This window comes from Balearica regulorum, chromosome 4, assembly GCF_011004875.1.
Source record: "Balearica regulorum gibbericeps isolate bBalReg1 chromosome 4, bBalReg1.pri, whole genome shotgun sequence".
Lineage (NCBI taxonomy): Eukaryota > Metazoa > Chordata > Aves > Gruiformes > Gruidae > Balearica > Balearica regulorum.
In genome coordinates, this window is record NC_046187.1 from 72,997,967 (window position 1) to 73,017,159 (window position 19,193).

The 19,193-nt window shown below is 48.9% G+C and overlaps 1 protein-coding gene across 1 annotated transcript in view; it reads right to left on the reverse strand.

The window, feature by feature from the left end:
• NAT8L (N-acetyltransferase 8 like) overlaps window positions 1-18,344 on the reverse strand; it is a 32,007-nt gene extending 13,663 nt beyond the window's left edge. Inside the window, exons 1-2 of the mRNA XM_075752670.1 lie at window positions 17,804-18,344; window positions 16,209-16,373 (exon numbers count right to left, since the gene is read on the reverse strand). Of these exons, the coding sequence (XP_075608785.1) occupies window positions 16,209-16,373; window positions 17,804-18,137 (499 nt within the window). The 5' untranslated portion in view covers window positions 18,138-18,344. The remainder of the gene's footprint in view (window positions 1-16,208; window positions 16,374-17,803) is intronic.
• Window positions 18,345-19,193: the final 849 nt, after the last annotated feature.

Sequence of the window (19,193 nt, forward strand, 5' to 3'; positions counted from 1 at the left end):
ACAGCTAGCTATAGTTTACTTTCACTCCAAGATTTTGGCTGGAAAAGAGCAAAACACATTCTACAGCACGGATTTCAGAAAGTGGCCAGGTTTGGTCCTAAACAGGATCTCCTGCTGTCACTGCTGGGGATGTAACCCAGAAGGCATTTCTAATCATAAAGTCTTTGCTTTAAACCTCATCCTGTTCCACCGAAACACCTATGTGACAGCTCCTACCTGGGCACCGTACCCCTCTACAGCTTCAGGAGGACCCAGCCTGAACATCTGGAGCAACACAAGCTGTTAGTGACCATACCCCATGTCAGCGCTTCGCAGGTTGATTTTGTTAAACAGGCTTCAGTCCCGTGGGACTCAAAGTATCTCCGTGTGTGACAGCATTGGGGGAGCTCAGCAAAGCCCTGGGAACTACTTGGAACATCTCAGGAAACGGCTTTTGATGAGACAGCTAGAAATCCAGGCGATATGCAGACAGAGTAAAGACAGCCCTTCCAGCACATTTCAGAGGGTGCTATATTAAGAAGTGCAACAGCAGGACTTTAAAAATCTTGTATCTGGCTCTTTTTGCTGGCCGTGATGCACCTTGAAAAGCAAAGATTGTAATAAAGCCAATGTATAACAACTGTTCAAGAAAAAGCTGCAGAAGCAGTTACGTGGGATTATAAGTACCCTGGTTATCAGGCCACGTATAGCCTGGTCCATCGCTCTGCTCTCTGCTATTGAAAAGATGGACACGCTACAGAGACAGGCAAGACAAAACCACCGATGTAGCGATTGGGGTCTACCTGCTGGGTCATCAAGAGAAAGCACAGTTTGAGAAACCAGGCACTGTCTGTGGTTTTTGCCTGTGAGCAATTGTTATCAATAAGCAAAGAATTAAATAGCTTAAAGGAGCGGATAAAGACTAGAATATGCGATTTTGGCCTGGCATTGTCCTCAGAGCTAACTGGATGGTGAGTCCCAGCTCAATGGAGCTGGCTCAGCAGAACAGACTGGTCTGCACAAACAGACAAAGCCAGAAAAAAGTATTTGAAGTACTTTCAGAGTAGACGTTCCCTATGCATTCAAAATCCACACTAAGCCTATCAACTGCAGAGTCAGACCTTAAGTAAATCACTGCTTTAGAATTTAAACTGGTTTTTAGTTGGCAGTTTAAAGGAAAAGAGAAATCAAGCCCTTCTGCCAGCTTTGCTGGCCTGCATCCTCCCAGCAACCAGAAGACTGATGTTACAATTAGGTCCTCATTAGTTAAATTAGTTTACAACATAAATGTATTGCGGGCCATGTTTTAAGCCAGCTCCTTAAAAGGACACTGTTAAGGCTCAGTCTCCATCTTCTACACCAATCTTTCACTATACAGCTTGATTGCTTTCAAAAGGTACTGAACTTACGCTACAGCACTTTCCACTTCCAAATACTAAAAAAACTGGAAAATCCACACTTATTGGTTGTTTGAGAGTTCATTATTTGCTGGCTGACTTTTACTTCATATGCATTACTGTAAAAAGGCACTGAGCAATAATCATCAAATGACTTTGTTTTAGCCTAGCAGTTGGCTAAGCCATAAATCATATGAGGAAAATGGATAGAATCGATCTTGTTTTCGCCATTCATCATTACTTGTCTGGTCTAAATTTAGCCAAGAGTCCCTTTAGTTCAAAAGAAGTGCCTGTATCTACACAGGTGTTGCATCAAATGCTTCACAGCAAAGAGAGAAACTAACGTTACATTTACTTAACGTAAAATAATAAATGCAATTCTGAGCTCTACAAGGACTTCCAAGGAGTTTTATGCTGCTCTGAGGTCAACAACCTTTAAGGTGAGTCATCCTCCGGGTGAGCCCCTCTTCTGCAAATGACCACAGCAAAACAACTACTTTTAGCCAGGAACAAGGCAGGCAAGATGAATTGCACCCAAGACATAGATTCAAACTTGAGGTCTAGCATAATGACGCGTTAGGACAGAATAACCCATCTATACATGCAAGCTTGTTAAATCAGAGTCCAAAAAAAAAAAAAAGGCTGAGAGGGGGCTCCCCTACCTCACAGCCACATCACCTGCCTACAGCAAAAAGGCAGGGACTAAAACCATGTACATATAAAAAACATGACAGACAAAAAAAACCCACCCCCAAACCCACCCCAAAACAGCATTACCTTGCCCTTGACTTCCAGTGGCATCAAGGAAGCCATGCCATGGACATTGGCAGAGCTGGGGATAGGTCACAGGCCACCCTGACAGGTAACCGACTGCATCTTACAGCAACGTACGGGATGGGGCTCCCTGAGTGCTGATGCAGATGCTGACTGGTTCTGCAAACACCCCCAAATCTACATCTGTAAGGCAGAGAAGTGGTTGAAAAGGGTAACAGCTCGGTTTGGAATCGTTCAGTTGTAAGTCATATAAAGGATGTGTATATTCAGCCAAAGCATGTTGTATGGCACGTTTCAGTGGTTCTGAACACGGGGTTCTTCCCTCCACAGCACATTCCTGCTGCCCTCAAAAGCCTCTGAATGACTTCACTACCAGAGCAGCGATGAGCAGTAGTGACGAGAAGCAGTTAGCAGTATTTACGGTGCAGAAACACTGACCAGAAAAGTCTCAGACCTCAGGGCAGCTCCTCCGCTTTCCTTCCTGGGGCGTACCAGGAACTGACAGGAACTGCATTTCACCAAACGCTGCACAGCAAAGAGAAGCCACCACGATACTCTCCTAAAAGCAACGATAGATACAGCTCTGCTGCACTCAAGACCTTTCTTTCTGCAGATGACTTGACTTTCACAAGAATCCTACCTTTTCGCTAGCACAATGAATCAAACCTCCCCGACCTCTAACTTTCCATTGTATCAATAATCTACAGGAGTGAAACAGCAAGTCATAAGGAGTTCTATTTTCTCTGAAAATACAGTGAAGAATTTATTACTCAACACAGAGGAAGACATTGGGGAAAAAGAAAAGGTTCAGGGCACAGGCTGAAGTCGAGTCAGTACATGGCTTGATCTCCTCGAGCCTACTCCAAGCAATAAATATTTCTCCCTATTTCTAGCACAGCAGCTTGAAATGGTGCTGCACACACACCCCCCCCCCCTTCCCAGAGCTCAGGCATCCAACAAGGATGCCAGTTATCATCAGTTGGGACCAACCCAGCCCATATCACAGCACGTGAATTGTCACCATCTGCCATGCTGCAATGAGCCCCCAAAATCCATTGCAGTCCCTGAGTGCTTTTAACACCATCACACTACAAACACTGGAAGTCTTACTCTAGCAATGACTCTTCCTCTACAACATACCAACCAGCCCATCATCCTCTTCTGGAAGAGCAGGGAAAGAGGCATTCACCCCACCACATGGGACCTGACCCTGAGGTGTTTTGCTGTGGAGCTGAACCTGACCCATTGCACCTTCCCACACCTCCAACCCAACCCTCAACTGGTGGGTGGTGACTCCAGCGGTCAGGTAGAAATGGCAGATGGGGGTGCTGCTGCGTTCCCACCCTGCTGTGCTTGTACAACCTGGCTGCAGGAGATGCTGAGCCCCTCCTGAGATGGTGTATGGGGGGTCCTCAGCCTTTCCGAGGCAACCGGGCCGTTGTGTCGGCCAGGACTCCCAGGGACACTACTGCAATGGACGCTCTCTCCTTGGAAATAAACACAGGCTTTTTCCAGCCGGAGAAGCTTGTGAAGGCAACCTACTGCCCTTCAGGTACCACCTCCTCACAGCCACCCCACCACAGGCTCCCACTATAAATTAACACCTTTCTGGCCTGCAGCCCTGTTACTTTTCTAGATTTACTGTAAATATTCAATCCCTGGAGGGCTGTTATACCTAACTCAGCCAAACTAAGCCCTGGTGTAATGCTGCTCCGGTGTGTCCCACCTGTTTATGCCAACTTCCCCCCCACCCACTCCGCTGGGGCCCTACACAGCACGGAGGGTGAACACTCGGTCAACACTTCAGTTCCTTCTGTCACCTAAGTAATGAAAATGACAGTCCTCTACAAAGCCTTGGTATTGTGTCCTTCCACCCACCACGCTGCAGACCCCACCAAGACCTCCCAAGCAGCGTGAGCCTCCACCACCACACATCAGTTTTGTAACTCTGGTTTTTAAAACTGGTGGCAATGCCCGGTGTAAAGCCAGAGCACTGCCATGGTGCAGAAACACACCTCAGTGCTGCTAAAAACAACGCGTTTCCATGTTTCTCTTCCAGTACATCAAGGCCAATTCATCTTGGGTGTAATTCTACTGAACTCCACTACTCCAGACCGAAACTAGCACATTTATTTAATGTGGCAGCGTAAGGAAATTCTACATCCATAAATACATGAACATCTGTCAGGCTGGGGACAGACAACGGACCTGTTGCGGATGATGCATTAACAGAAAATGAAAATTACATGTGCAAATCTCTACATCTCTAAAATTAAAAAAGAAAAAAAAACCAAACCACCCTTTGCCACATGTTCAGACTACTGTGCCAGACCAGTCAGGCCAAAAAGTCCTTACAAAAACCTAATCCAGTTATTCCCAGATCGCCTGTGATGACCATCAATCAACATCTTGCATCCTACACCCACGTGAGTCAATACTAGTCACAAGAGCCAGGGATTTGAAAGAGATTTGCAAAATAAATCAATGGAGTGAGTAGGGAACAGGCCACATCTCCCACTGCCTGGGAGCGCATTACACCGTGTATCATCAGCCAGTACCTGAAGAAAAAGGAGTGATTTATAAAAGTGAACAGCACCTACAGCAACCGCAGCCAGGAGAGATGCAAATCCACACAAACCTGAGTGGAAACGCAGAATTTTGAGGATCGGGTGGATTTTCCCAACTATGCAAGCAGCACTAAACAACATCAAACCCCCATACCTGATGCCAAGACAGAGCAGAATGAATATAACTAAGAGCAGGTTCACAGTTGCAACAACTCCTTCCGATGCACCGGTTTTCCCTAAAACATCATCAATTCATCTTGCAGGCAGCTGATAAGCACATGCAGCATACTCAAGGCAGGTTGACTCCATCATTGCATTTCCCATTTATGTCACAAGTTTCCTGTAAAGATCAGAAGAGCGCTTGGACCTGTACTGAAGAATGCGCCTAATTATACGCTAAACTCCCCACAAGAGACAAGAAATTTAAGCACATGATCAAGTTAAAGCAAATGCTCCACTGAATCTTTAAGCCAAACTGTCCCAGAGTTCAGTCTCAGTGAATGCAGGGGGTTTTTTATGGTTGGGTTTTTTTTAGAATTTCACTGAAATCCTCTTTAGCTGTTTGAGTTATCCATGAAAAATGTTCCCACTTCTCAAGAATCCTTGCAGATGCTTTGATGCTTTTCAGACTACTGATGGCTCAAAAAAAAGCCCCATAAAACCTGATGATGGTTTATTCCCGAATGAAAATCGCTGCCCGAGAGGCACAGCTTGATGTTATCCTCTGAACATTTGCAGGTTCTGAAATTACACCAGACGTATATTTTCATAGCCATTACATGAATCTAATTGACTTTACAGGCAGCAAAAGCTTGAAAAGGTGTTTTACAAATACCCCTTTTAAACAGTTTGGATTTTTAAAAAAATCTCTCATTAGCATCCCTTTAGTACAGTAACTTCCCCCCCCCACCCCACTCCCTTTCTCTCTTTAACAAATCCCACCACTAACGATGCAATTCCATTAACGAGGACTTTACCAAGATGCTCACTGCTGTTAGGCAGAGTATCTGCCATGCTTTTATTGCTCTGTCTCTAACTAACCATCATCCAAAATTGCTTGGCATTTAGAAATGGCAGGTGCTCCAAACCAGGCTATTTGCAAAAGCTTCTCTTTGCCGTTCTACTATTTAACATTATTTTAAATTGAAAGACTACAGATTTAGGTCTTGCCTGGATTCCCACTAGAAGTGTTACACAGTTTCTGATGCTGTTATCTAGTTCCAGGGAGGACGAACAGATTTGGCACCTCCAAAAAAAGAACAAAAAGCTCTGATCTCAGCAAATGAAAATTTTTTATTTTTTTTTTTTTTGCTGTACTCTGACTGCAAGAACGATGTTATATATCCTATTAAAGTGGGAAGAATGGATTTTATAGGGAAAAAAAATCATAGCGGAAAAGATCAATAGGCTGTGCCCAGATACTGGGAGCGATGCGGGTCAGATGCTCTAAAGAAGGTGCAAGAAGTCCTGTTGTTGGCAGCTCATTTGCCTTTAGGCAAAATGTTCTCTCCTCACCATCACCCACACGTGGGTTTGTGCACTGACGCACTGTTTTCAGCTTAGCAGACACAATATCCTCGTGCTGCTGACATCTATTTATTTTCTCATCTTTGTTATTCTGAGTATTCTACCAATAAAAATAAATTCTTGTGCTCACCATGCAAAATATCTGAATGACAAACTAAGGAGGAGAAGAAGGTACTAATAGAATGAAATTAAGGAAAAGGACATGAATTTAAAAGCGTAATGGGAGGAAGGGGAAGATCAGAGAGATACAAAAAGGGATGCTGGGTGTGGGACCACCACTCTTGGGAAACACCAGAAGCAAATGCATGAAGCAAGAACCAGACCAGACAAACCCAATGGAGAATTCAACACAGGGATGGACAAGAAAGCCAAGCAGAATTCAAAGGATAAAAAATGCAAATATTGCAGTTTGACACAAGAGTGGAAAAGTGGGATACAGAACTGCTGTGGCAGGGGAAGGAGGGGGGGGAAGAAATAATTCAAGGAACCACTATTGGTTCCCAATAGTAGATGTTATTATCTGCCGTTGAAACGAGCGTTGTACACGAGGTACGCTGAGGAGCCATTCATGGCTGGACAGCTGGTCCATCACCCCCCATTTCAATTAGCAGCATTAGCACAGAGACCAAGAGCTGCAACTGTAAAAAGCAAATAAACTTGCATTTCTGATGCTGGTTTCCAAGTCAGGTTTCAAGTACATTGGCAAGAGAGAGTGGGAGCAACTTGTATAGCAATTACCTGTGATCGAGGACAAATCTAGGCAAGTAGCTTACTTAAAAATGCAGTTTTTTGTCAATGCAAAACAATTTACACATTTGTCCTGAATTCACCAAAGATCTTCGGCTGGCAAAGAAACCACAGACGAAAGCCAGGCTGGCACTAATCCTGCGCACAGCTCATCCCCCGGCGCCGCTGGCCGAGACACCTGCGCACAGCTCGGTCCTCCCCGGCATCGTAGGGGACGTCCCGGCTGCCGGGACTTTGGAGCTGGTCCCCCTCGACACCACCTCTTCAACTGCTACGCTGGTATAAAACGCCTAAATACATAATTTAAACGGGGCCTGGGAGCCAGGCGATCCCGGCGCTGGCTCAGTATAGATTTAATAGTGCCATGCACAGAACAGAGGGATTTGCCTGGGAGGTAACAAACTTCACGTATATCACAGCTCTACCATAATCAGTATTTTTAAATATATTGTTGGGTCTGACCTTTGCTTCCTAAGGAAGCCTGTAACAGAACCAAGAACTTTGTTTCAGGCTGAGACAAGTGTTACATTCAACACTAAACACAGATTCTTGCTTCTTCATAGTGAAAAAACACAAAGGGAGTAGTAAATCAGCTTAATTTGGATCGAAACTACCCTCCCTTTTGTTTTCCAGTTCCTGAACTGAAAAATCATATAAAATCTCTGGTTTTTGGTTTTGCCACTTGGATAAATCCTCGAAGCAGCACATGACTTTTAAGTGCCAAATATTACTTGCAAGTTATCATTTCAAGTAGCACATGCTAACGTGCGACTAATGGGTTGTATTTTTCTATTAGCATTTACACTGTTGCAAATCCAATTTTAAATAGCAATATCTCATGTATCTTATGAGCAATATCTCATGTATTTTTTAGCCACTTAAAAAATACACCTGTAATACATGTTTCCCCGTTACCTACTTTGAAAAGTCTCCTTTCACTCACAGAATCCTATTTTAAAGCAGAAACCCAGCCTGGAGTCCCAGGTCCAAATTTTAGAACGATTCTGTAAGAAATGACATTTCCAATTCTTGAAAGAAACACCCATCAGTTATAGAAGACAAGAAATGATACCGTATATGCTTTCATAAATAGTTAATTGGTTGCTGGGGTCCAACGGGTCAGTAGATGACTTAGAAGAATGGCTCAAAGCCATCTGTAACAGATACCACGGCTTGTACCTGGCTCTAACCAGACCACTATGAACTAATTTTTGATGCACCCTTAATGAAAGACATGAGGCTTCTCTTGGTGATTCTACTTGGCCTTTAAAAAAAAATTAAAAAATCTTATTATTTGGTTACAAATAATAGATTTGTGAATAGAAACTAGGTAAAACATGCTGCTGTCTTTGGATTCCCTTTAAGACTGCTTTCATTAGCCACCTGTCAGAAAAAAACCCCACGATTCCTCAGCTTCCGACAAAGGGCAAAACAAATAAAAAGGAAAAAATAAATCTAAAAATACACTTTGAAGCTGCCTGTTTCCCTGATGCAGAAAGCAACAACAAAGGCCTGTACATCCCTTGGCTCCTCACAGAACCAGATACCGGCAAAACACTCTGCAAAGTCTTTCTTTTTGCTTTAGTCTAGAAAGGAATAGCATCAAACATGCGATTATTTGTAACAGATTGCCAACACTGCGTTACCAAAATAAAAGCGTGTGCTCTGCAATACACCGGTAAAGAAAGCCATGAGCTCGCGGAGCTGCCCCGAGCCCCGCCAGCCGTTGCGCCCTGGGTAGTTAAATATAACCTGCCCGAATAACCATGTAAGCCTACAGAAGGAATACCTGATTTTCAGAAATCCACTCTGAAATTCGGAGACATTTTGAATGCACGGTCTTCTTGAAAATCAGGTCATGCATTTCAGCTTTTACGTTAAAAACTGCTTTTTCAACGTATTTAGAGGACTTAAGATACAGAGCAATATGGACTGATAATTTCTAAAATATCGCGGCCCCTGGTCGCGCACACTGGGAGGAACCAAAGTGACCACGGACGCTCCTTGAATAATCCTAAGAGGCTAAATATAATACTGAATATAATATAATAATGTGCTTGGGAATAAGAGTTTTCAGTTCATGTCCCTACATCCCAAATTCAGTGTCAAGAGGGCTCAAAGCTTTGTACTTTTAAAACCCTTGCCACTAGTTAGATACCTGACACGGAGCCTAAGTTTAGGCTATTATGAAAATCTCAACCCGAAACAGACTTTTGGGTAATTGTTTTAAATCTTGGCCATTCCTAAGAAAGCAGAAGGAAGAAGAGCCACTGAAACCCCTTTATAAGAGTAATTAAGTTGCATTTAAACTTGTGGAGAAAATTCTGCAGCCCTTTTTAGATTTATTCACTAAGACAGTCATGAGAAATTGCACACAACCATGCCAGAAAATATCCAACACAGTCCTGAGAAGTTAACTATGCCTAAAAAACTACTGATGTTCAATTTACACAACTTATTACTTCTTGTATTGAAGATTAATGAACAGCACTTGCATCTACCGGGGTTTTTAAATACCTGCAGGCAGAGTTTACATTCAGAAGCATCGTATCCACCCAGTCATGGCTACAGCTTCAATACCACTGCATTAACTGACAGTCATGTCAATTAGGAACTACCTTTAGAGAGAATTTTTGAATGCATGGAGAAAAAAAAAAAGGTTATATCACTGCAAAATTTACTATAAAATCTATTTTAATCTAATTTGGACATGGGACTGTGCCAAAGCTCGTGGATGTGAAGTGAGAGCTATTTTTGTCTTACGGATACGCACATTGAGGAATGGGTTTGTGTATATCTTCCTGCTCCAGGAATAAATAAACGGGGAGGGGGAGGCTGTAGCAGCTTGCCCATGAACGTGTTTATCCCATTTGTGTGCATGGCACAGCCCTGAATCCGCGGGCTGCTCCGCTCAACAGACAATTTCAGTTTTCCCACGTGCCAGCCCCTGGCTGACAGCACCGCTCCTCCACTCTGTACTACCTGAACCGCCCCAAAGTGGAAGAAAACTGAATAATGAAGAGTTCTGTGGGGCACGCAGATGTCGCAGGCCCCAGAGTGGGTTTGAGCGGAGCTGACCCTCACGGCTTGGTGCAGCGTGGGTCTCGTGCGGTGCTCATCGGCAGTGGTGCGGGGTTGGGCTGGACCTGGAGGAGCTGCCTTCAGCTTGCCCTTGCTGCTGGGACCGGGGAAAGCCCTTGGGGGAGGTGGTGTGTCAGCTCTGGGACTGTGGGGTAGAAGTTCAGGAGCTCTGGTGCTGGCCCTGGCAGCGCCGTGCCTTGCTCGCCGTGCCCACGCCAAGTGTCTGCGGGATGGAGCTGCCTCCAGATGCAAAAGCCAAGGCTCCTCCACAGCGAAAAAAGGCAACCACGCATGATGGAGTACAAGCCGTATCAGAAGAGGTGGGGTTCGGGCCGGACAACTTTAAACTTTACTTTAAACTTAACTTTAAAGATATTTTGCGTGATTCAGGTAACAAATAGAAAAATATTTCAGTACGTTACTAATGCTGGACAAAGCACATCCCTAACGCTTGGGAACATGAGATGTTTTTCCTATTGCTTCCCAACAAACTGCACTGGAAATGAGAAATGCCAAACCAGGCAGTTCCAGTGCCGCTCAGCTATAGAAACCCAAATGCAACAATGGGAATTGCTGAGCATCATCATCCCTGACCATACTCCTCACAGGAGGCCAGTCTTGGAAATCCTTTCAGATGTAATACTTCCTCCTATAAAATATATTAAAGGTCTCTAATCCTAATCCTGTAGGATCTCTGATATGGGGATTGCATCCCTTGAAGCACCCTCACTGAAGTACAGAGAGGTGCCAGCACGTGAAATGTTCCCGGGACAGACCCTCCACCGCCTGAGGACGAGACCTGACCTCGGTTCCCAGCAGTGGTGGGGAGCAGAGCCGGGAAACGCAGAGGCAGAGATAAGGACACAGCCTCTCCCCTGGGTTTTCCAGCCCCGAGCCCCGCGCCGGACTCCTCAAGGCCCTGTGCGGTGCGTGAGGAGAGGCACGCGCGAAAATCCCGATACACAAGCAGCTAGCTCAGGGGTTTGGCAGATATGTGAGGTCAGGGCGCTGCATAAGCCAGCAAATGCTGAAGATAGGGATGCTTCAGATTCCAGCTGCCTCTCGGGCACTGGGAGCGGGGCAGGGCTCTCCAAAAACACATTCCTCCCCTGGGAAGCGGCAGCCCTGAGCCCTCTCCCGGCGTCAGGTAACTAAGCCGTTTCTTTGCAAAGCAAGAGCTGCTCTATTCTTTCCAAACAATGTTATCAGCGGGCAGCGGCGCTCCTGCTTATCTGGCAACTTGAGCATTACCCAGAATGTGGAAGAACTGGGCTCCTCGGCCACCCCTCCGCCCGGGGGCTCTGTGGTGGGGAGAACCCCCCGCCCCGGCTTGCAAAGGGTCTGGCCATGGCAGAGCAACCGCAGCTCCCAGGCCGAAGATCTCGTCCCAAGGCAGCCCCTGTGTATTTTAGCTGCAGATCCCACACCAGCCCAAGCACCCCAATACTCACTGCTGCTCACTGCACAGTACCCCCACCCGGGGTTCAGCACCAGCTAAGCAGGGTTAGCAGGAACCACCCAATTTCACATCCAGCCGCTCACCTCCTTGCAAACACCTGGGTTCAACTCCTCCGGTGTCAGCTCTGTCCCTCTGGCATCAAGCCCACTGCAAACGGGCTCAATCCAGGAGCACAACTACCATACTTGCTCATTACACAGACTAACATCCCACCGAAGGCGAGAAACACCTCAAAAGGAATGAGCAGCAAACAGGATCTCACCTCCTCACAACCCAACTGGTGGCCTTCCGGCAGAACACGGTCTCAAAACCTCTGCCAAGAAGGGTAGGACGTCCCTCCTCTGGGCTCAGCTGAGGAACGTGCCACCCAAGAGCAGCAGGAATTGAACCCTAATGAGCTATCCCCCCTGTAGGCCCTCTTCTTAGGCAACAGGCCTGCCCTGTCCCCCAGGGACGTTGGGACATCAGTGCAGGTTCTTCATCCGCACCCTCACGTACCAGGGGACAAGGGGCAGCGGGACAGGGAGGTTCTGCTCAGCCCTGGACAGAGGCAGGAGAGCAAAGGCACACATCCCCTCCCAGCACGAGGCACCCAGAGCCGCAGATGTGCAGCCACCGCCAAAACCCACAGCTCTCAGTGTGGCGTGTTTAATGTGACCTGACACCCCCTGCACCAACCACGTCGGCTTCATCTGCTGCATTACGCAAGGCAGATGCCCTTAAGACTCCACCAGGTCCTGCAGCCGCAGCTCTCCAGGTTGCCCGTCTGTGCTGTCTATCCGTCCTGCTCTGCGGCGCTGGGCATTGCAACGCAGCCACCCAGCTCATCTCCAGCACCCGAAACCACTGGTAAAGGTCAGCTCCCACCACTGCCAGGTCTTTGCACCACCACAACGCACAGGCATGCCCCTCGGCAGACCCTGCCAGGACAGCCAGCAGTGGGAGATAACATTTTAAACCACCACAGAAAGACGTGCCAGCCCGTCAGCCAAAGCCCTGGCTCCGCTTGGTTTGGAGAGCAGTGGTTTTGCATCTGAGGCAAGCAGTCCTGGTTTCCATCGGCTCTCCAGCAGAGACCTCCACCTCGCAAGAATCTAACGCACCAACCACCACAAAAAATACACAACACAACCGACTGGGACAGAAGCTTGAAGAGACACTGTAAAATTGATTAGTTGTCAAAATCATCAGACCATAAAAGAAGCTCCAGCTGTGCTCCTCTTATTTGCATAGAGAAATGCAAGAGGCAGGGCTCTATTTAAAATTAATTCCTTCTTTTTCTTTTTTTCTTTTTTTCTTTTTTTTGTTTACTAGAGCCTAAGTTACTCTGGTTGACAATTAAGCCCACTATCCAACTCTTTTCTTTTCTACCACCCCAGTGCCTTCTTTCATAGCCTATGAAGAAAAAAGAAAAAGAAAAAAAAAGGAAAATTCCAGTAAGTGCTATTTTAAAATGAAAAATACAAGTTTACAAAGAGATCAGGAAGGTGCTTGAACCATTCAACCTTCTGTTTTAAGACCCCAGCACAGGACTCAACACAAACAATTCCTTTCAAATCAACAGCAATTTCAAGTCACCCCACTGCGTACGAGCTCAAAGTGAAGTGTTGGCCCAAATGTTCTGCCAGATCCTTGGCATAAGTGTAGGAGGGCAAGAGAAAACAAAGATTTAAATTTTGGCTAGTGTACTTCTGCAAAATCACTGTCAGCACATATTTTTAAGTTCATACAAAAAACAGCGGAGGAAATTTAAAACAACAACTAACTTGGAAGCGAGCAGTTCAGAAAAACTGTAGAAGCAAAACCGTAATACGGCGTATCTCATGGCATTGCTCAACACTGATCATTAAGCTGAGTGCTCATGGCATCCCATTGAGTCCTTCTGGTTCGGGTTTAAAACTGACCCATAGTTTTTGCAGATGCCTTGGCAAAGCTACCAAGAATGACCTGCTTTAGTAGTTAATTTCTTCCCCCACTGTAGACGCCTGCCTTACCAGAGGCTATTTGCTGTAGGTGTTCTGGACAATAGCACCCCAACAAGCCCACTCCAAACAACGGTTTTTCATGCCTGGGTACCACAGATGCCAAGAGCAAAACCTCAGCAAAGCCACGACCCACATCATGACCAGAGACCTTGAAACCACATCCTAGCTCTACCTTTGCATCCGTCACCCTAGGAAACCCAAATTTGCAAACCCACTGCAGAAATCCTCCCTTCCCCCATTTTGCATGTTGGAAAAAAAATATTCAAGCAGGTAAACAAGGATTCTCCAAAGGAGGAGTGAGAAGTTACCTGGTTGTACTCCCAGCTAAAGCCAGGCCAACTTACAATTACAACAGGTTGGGGGTTTTTAAGTTGTCTAGCTGAGCTCTGACCATCTCCAGCCTCTCTGGGCCCCTGTTTCCGCACCCCATTACCTCACCATGACCATTTCTTCCCTAACGCCTCGCTGCAAAAGCTTTCACTAACATCTAAGCTGGAGCAATATGCAGAAGAAGGAGCCCTTCTCATTCCCACTGCAATCGTTTCTGCCTGTGTGCTAATTTGTAAACTAGTGGAATAAAAGACAAACTTGGGGCTGGAAGTTGTTGTGTTGTCATTTTTCTGTCCTTTGGGTGGGATGGGCAGTGCTGATGCAGCAGATCGCTGTCATTCTCTGCACATTCAGACAGCCAGCCTTCGAAGCACACAAATCTCTGGCTTTTCCAAGATGACTGTATTTATACTGCTACCTCATAGGGAAGAAATCCGGCAACGGTATTTTTGGGGGAAACAGGAGCAAAGCACTGGCTTCCTGCCTCGTGCACGGCTACACCCAATAGCTCCGGGCAGCTTTGTGGCACGTGGACACGTGACACTGGTGGTGCCAGTCCCGACCCACAGACACCCTTCTCCTCCCCAGTCCCCAAAGCCTCTTTGGTCTTTACCTAATTACGACTCCAGCCAACTTGCTTTGTACCACTACCATCAAGAACCTTTAACAAGCACCAACGATCCTATAAATCTGCTTTTTACAGCATGGCAGAATTACACTTGATTAAATTCTGTCAAAAATTAAAGCCCACACACTTGCTCTAAAATTGAAATCAGCCCTTTTAGGTACCAAACAAAAGCAACACTAACGTTTCAAAGACATGTTGGCAACAGAGCTGAACTGGATTACACTACTGACCCTAAACAAATTGAGGGCATTTGAGTCCCTTTCCTTTATTTTCTATATATGCTAGTGTTAGAAATACAGGCACTTTGATCCATGCCCTGAATCGTGACCATACAAGTCCCAAGTGTTAATGAGTGATGGAACTCAAATGCCTATTGACTCCGTATTACATGTTCTTATTCTAATGGAGTTCCCTACCACTTTCTCCAGCATAATGCAACGTTGAACCTCACTACAGAGGTTCGGAAACGTTTTGCTGCAAGCCCTTTTGGTTTTGTGACACCACCTTTAATAAAGATTGAGCTTTTTAAATACAAGTCACACTTCGTTTAATTTTTACAAAAACGAGCACTGTAAATGAAAAACAACCTGTAAGATGGGACAAGATCTGTACAAGATATGCACTATCATGGGAAATGAAATCGAAAGCAAGCACATCTAAGATATTTGGGGATTTTTATTAGAGGAGCATCATTTTAGAAAACAGTAATATGGCACATTAGAAGTGAAGGAGAGTTTGTGGCTATAGGACTTCCTACAAATCCTCTAAAAGTGCCCAGGAAGAGGTCTGTCACACCTGGGGAATGGCAATGATACAGCGACGACACTGTCACATGGAAAAACAACAGAGTAGGTACCCCAAGAAGATGGAACTAAGGTGGGATACTGGCATCGCCTTGCCCTCCCAGCTTACCACTAGCACTGTGCAACCGCCAAAAGCAAACCTCAAACCACAAAGGACTGCCCAGACATCCCCTCGCTCTGGTCCTCAACACGGATGTATGCCTACAAAATGGGAAATAGCACCTGACAAGATCTAAAGGGACTTTTTTTTTTTTAAATAATCACATAAGAGACCTTTTACAGCTTAACAAGCAAATACTATAATTAGATACTCTATTTTTAATTATATATGTATATGTAACAAATGGATGAATGCATATTATGTCAAACCCAGGCAGCATCCCTTTACATACCTGATCTGTGCCTCTTCCAAAACACTTGCATTAAGGAAGGTTCTTCTTGAATAATATAGGAAAATGGGCACAAGAACTAAACCAGGTTCCTCTATGCATTTGGGCTAAAAGGCCTTTCATCTCCCCCTCCTCCCGCTCTCAGAGGTAATACCAAGCATGAGGAGCAAAGAAACACTGAGGTCAAGAAACAAGGGGTGGGGTGGACCTAGCCAGCAGTAAATAACCTGCAGCATCCACTCTCGTTGCCCCCAAAAACCCATGCCCTGGTCCGTGGACCGGCTGCAGGACCCAGGAGCACTGTGCTCAGGGGGTGGATGGAGGCTGCCTTGGATGACTAGACATCTTGGGGGGGAAAAAAACCAAAACAAAACCCCAAACAAGAGATGGCTTTGTGTCCGGTGTGGCTAAAGAGCTGCATTCTGGTGACTTTTGAGCTTGCTCAGTGCTGCTGACAGGAGGCAAAGGCGCCAGCAGCAGGGAGCAGCCATGTTCCCCGAGCAGGGCTGGGGAAAGGCTCCCTCCGGGAAATTTATACTCACCTGGCGGTTTCATGTAATATTGCTCAATATCAGACATGTCCGTATGCAGCGCACAATCGAGATAGTGGAGGATAACTTTTCTACTGAAGTAGTACCTCATGCCCATCAGAAAGATGGGCAAACAGCAGGTCAGCAGGAAGGACTTGGTCACAACAAAGCATATTACTATGGAGATAAGGAAGAGAAATAAACGATACCTGTCAGAAAAGAGAATTTAGTGTTGATTTCGGAATACAAACTCATTAAAAAAAACAACCAAGCACAGACAAAAATATACATTTGCAGTACACACACAATACACGCTCTCGAGATTATCTTGTTAAGTGATGGCATAGCGCACCGAGATAACCCCGGAGAAGTTTATGGGGTGCCTGCAGGAAGCCAGCCAGGAGAACGCTGCCATGCCACGGCGGGTCACACCAAACCCCCCTGGAGAAAGGCCGGTGGGGACACTGGGGGCCAGGCACACCCCAGGCCCCACTTTGCTTTTCCCGGTGAGGCCGAAACGTGGCCGGGGCGGAAAAGGCACGCTGCGGGCACGCCGCTCTGCAGCCATGCGTTTGCCACTGCGGCATTACTATTTCCATCGCGGGAAGCACCAACTACCAGGGAAGACACCCTGCCCGCTTCGATGCTGGGGCGCTGCTGAAGACCTGGGGGGGCTTCTGTGGATGCCCCCGATACAGCAGCTCCCCCCCCGGCACGGCCCCCGTCTCCCAGAGCTGCCACCTGAGACACCTTGCGCCCCAACCGCCTGCTGGGGGGTCCCTCTCCAGCACTGGGCCCCATCCTCCCCCCCTGGCTGGGGCATGGGGTGCAACCTGCCTGCAACCACCAAGGGCACGAGAAAGCAGCCCAAAGCTTGCTGGGGGTGGAGGGCACACATTATGAGCAACGCGACCCCCACTTCCGTGCAATTATTTGCACGGGGCGGGGGGTGTGCACCTTGCAGGCGCTATTTTGGGCACGCAGCTCTGGGAGGTGAGCCCTCCCCCCCCCCCCAGCCGCCGGCTGGGCCCTGCTGCAGGGGTTACACCCCCCATGCCGGGGGAGGGGGAAAGGGGGGGACGCTCCGCTGGTGGGCCCGGCCGTCTCCAGGCAACGCCGGCACGCGGCGCGCCCCCCCCCCCCCCCCCGCGCCGGGCTGCGCGGAGGCGGTGCAGTGCGCGGTGCAAGGCGCGTACCGCTCCCCTTCACCGCACCCCCCCCACGCACACCACCACCACCCCGGCCTGGAAGAACTAGAAGGATGACTGTACCCTCACCCCCGCGCAACTTAAGGGGCGACCCCCCCCCACCCCTGAAAACCCGCGCAGGATCGCGCATCCTCCCCCCCGCCGCGCACCTCGCTTTCCCCGCGGACCCCCCTTTCCCCCCCCCGGCCCGCCTGTCCCCCTGTCCCCGCCGCAGCGCTGCGGCTCCTCGGCCGCCCCGCACGATGCTGCGGCGTTCCCCCAGCCGCACCGCCGCAGCGCCCGGCCCCGGCGGGTCCCCGGCTCCTCCCGCCTCTCCGACCATTTTGTGAAGACCCACGGTGGGGGGGGAACAACCCCTCCCCCCCGACCCCCCTCCCCCAAAAGGGAGCAGATACTCACCCGCCAGCAGCCCGTAGAGCAGCTGAGTAAGGGGCTGCTGCTTCAGCCCCCTGAACGCCGTGTTGGGGATCCGCTCCATGATACCCTCGTAAAATATGCGGCGCACCACCTCCTGCTCGGAGGGGTGGAATTCGCGGATATAGACATTGTCGCGCCGGGGGTCCTCTTTTGGGGTGCTGAGGGGAGGTGGGGGGGAGGAAGGGGAGCCCGCCAAAGAGGGCCACATCTGGGAGGAAGAAACAATGATCGTGTCTTTTTTGGATCCCGGGATTGATTCATGATCTTCCGCCACAATCTTGGTCTCACAAACCATCTTGGGAGACAGACAATGCATGCAAACCGGCCGCGGGGAGGGGGCGGAGGAGAGAAATGGGAGGGGGGGTTAAAAAAAAAAATTAAAAAATAAAATAAATAAAAAAAAAAAAAAAGGAAAAGGGGAGGGGGAAGGAGCGGGGCGCGGAGCAGGGACGGAGACCCGCCAGGCAGCGGCAGCAGCGGCTGCGCGGGGCGCAGAGCAGCGCGGCCGGGCGGGACGGGAGAAAGGAGCTCCGCTGCATTTTGGAGAGGCATTTATAGGGCGGGGGGGCCGCGGGTCCCCGGGGTCCTAGCGCCCCCCGCATTGGCTGCGCGGGGTCGCCATGTGATCGGGGGGGCGGGACGCATCTCCCCCCCCCCCCCCATTCCCGTACCGCCCCTTGCAAATTACTACGGCGCGTCCCTGCGCGGGGGGCGGCGGCGGCGCCCCGGCTTCCTCCCGGGGGCTCGCACATCTCTACGCGCACACAGCGGTGCGTGGGCTGTGCGTGTGCGTTATTTATTTATTCGCAGCGAAAGCACCGCACGCCCGGCAGCTTTCTGGAACAGTCGCTGCGGGTGCGCGGCGCTGCGCGGAGCGTTGCGGGATCCTGCGGGACGCGGAACCGCGGGTGGGGGGGTGGGGGCCGGCGTCGCTCGTACCGCACCGCGTCCCGGCGGGCTGCGGCGTGGGCTGCTCCGTGGTGAGTCATTCACCGCGGCGGCGCGTCCCTGCGCAGCCCCAGCGCGGCGCTCCGCAGGGCGCGGAGGAGAGTGCCCGCCACCCTCCGCGGGACCATTCGGGGGGATGGGGGGGGGTGGGGGTGCAGCCGGGCTCCCCCCAGCGCCTCCCGAGCCCCAAATAAATCCTCCGCCACATATATCAGCCCCGCCCCCCCCCGGTCGGTAACTTTTCCTCCCGTGCCCACGCCGCCTCCGCTTCCCTCCGCGGGGTGGGAGAGAGGGGGGATGCGCAAGGAGGAGGACGGGCTCCTCCTCTTCGCAGGACCCGAAAAGCTTCGGCCTCTCCCGGTTGGAACCGGCCGGCATCTGCCCGAGGCATGCGCCGTGCACGGCCGGTGCAGGGACGGGGCGG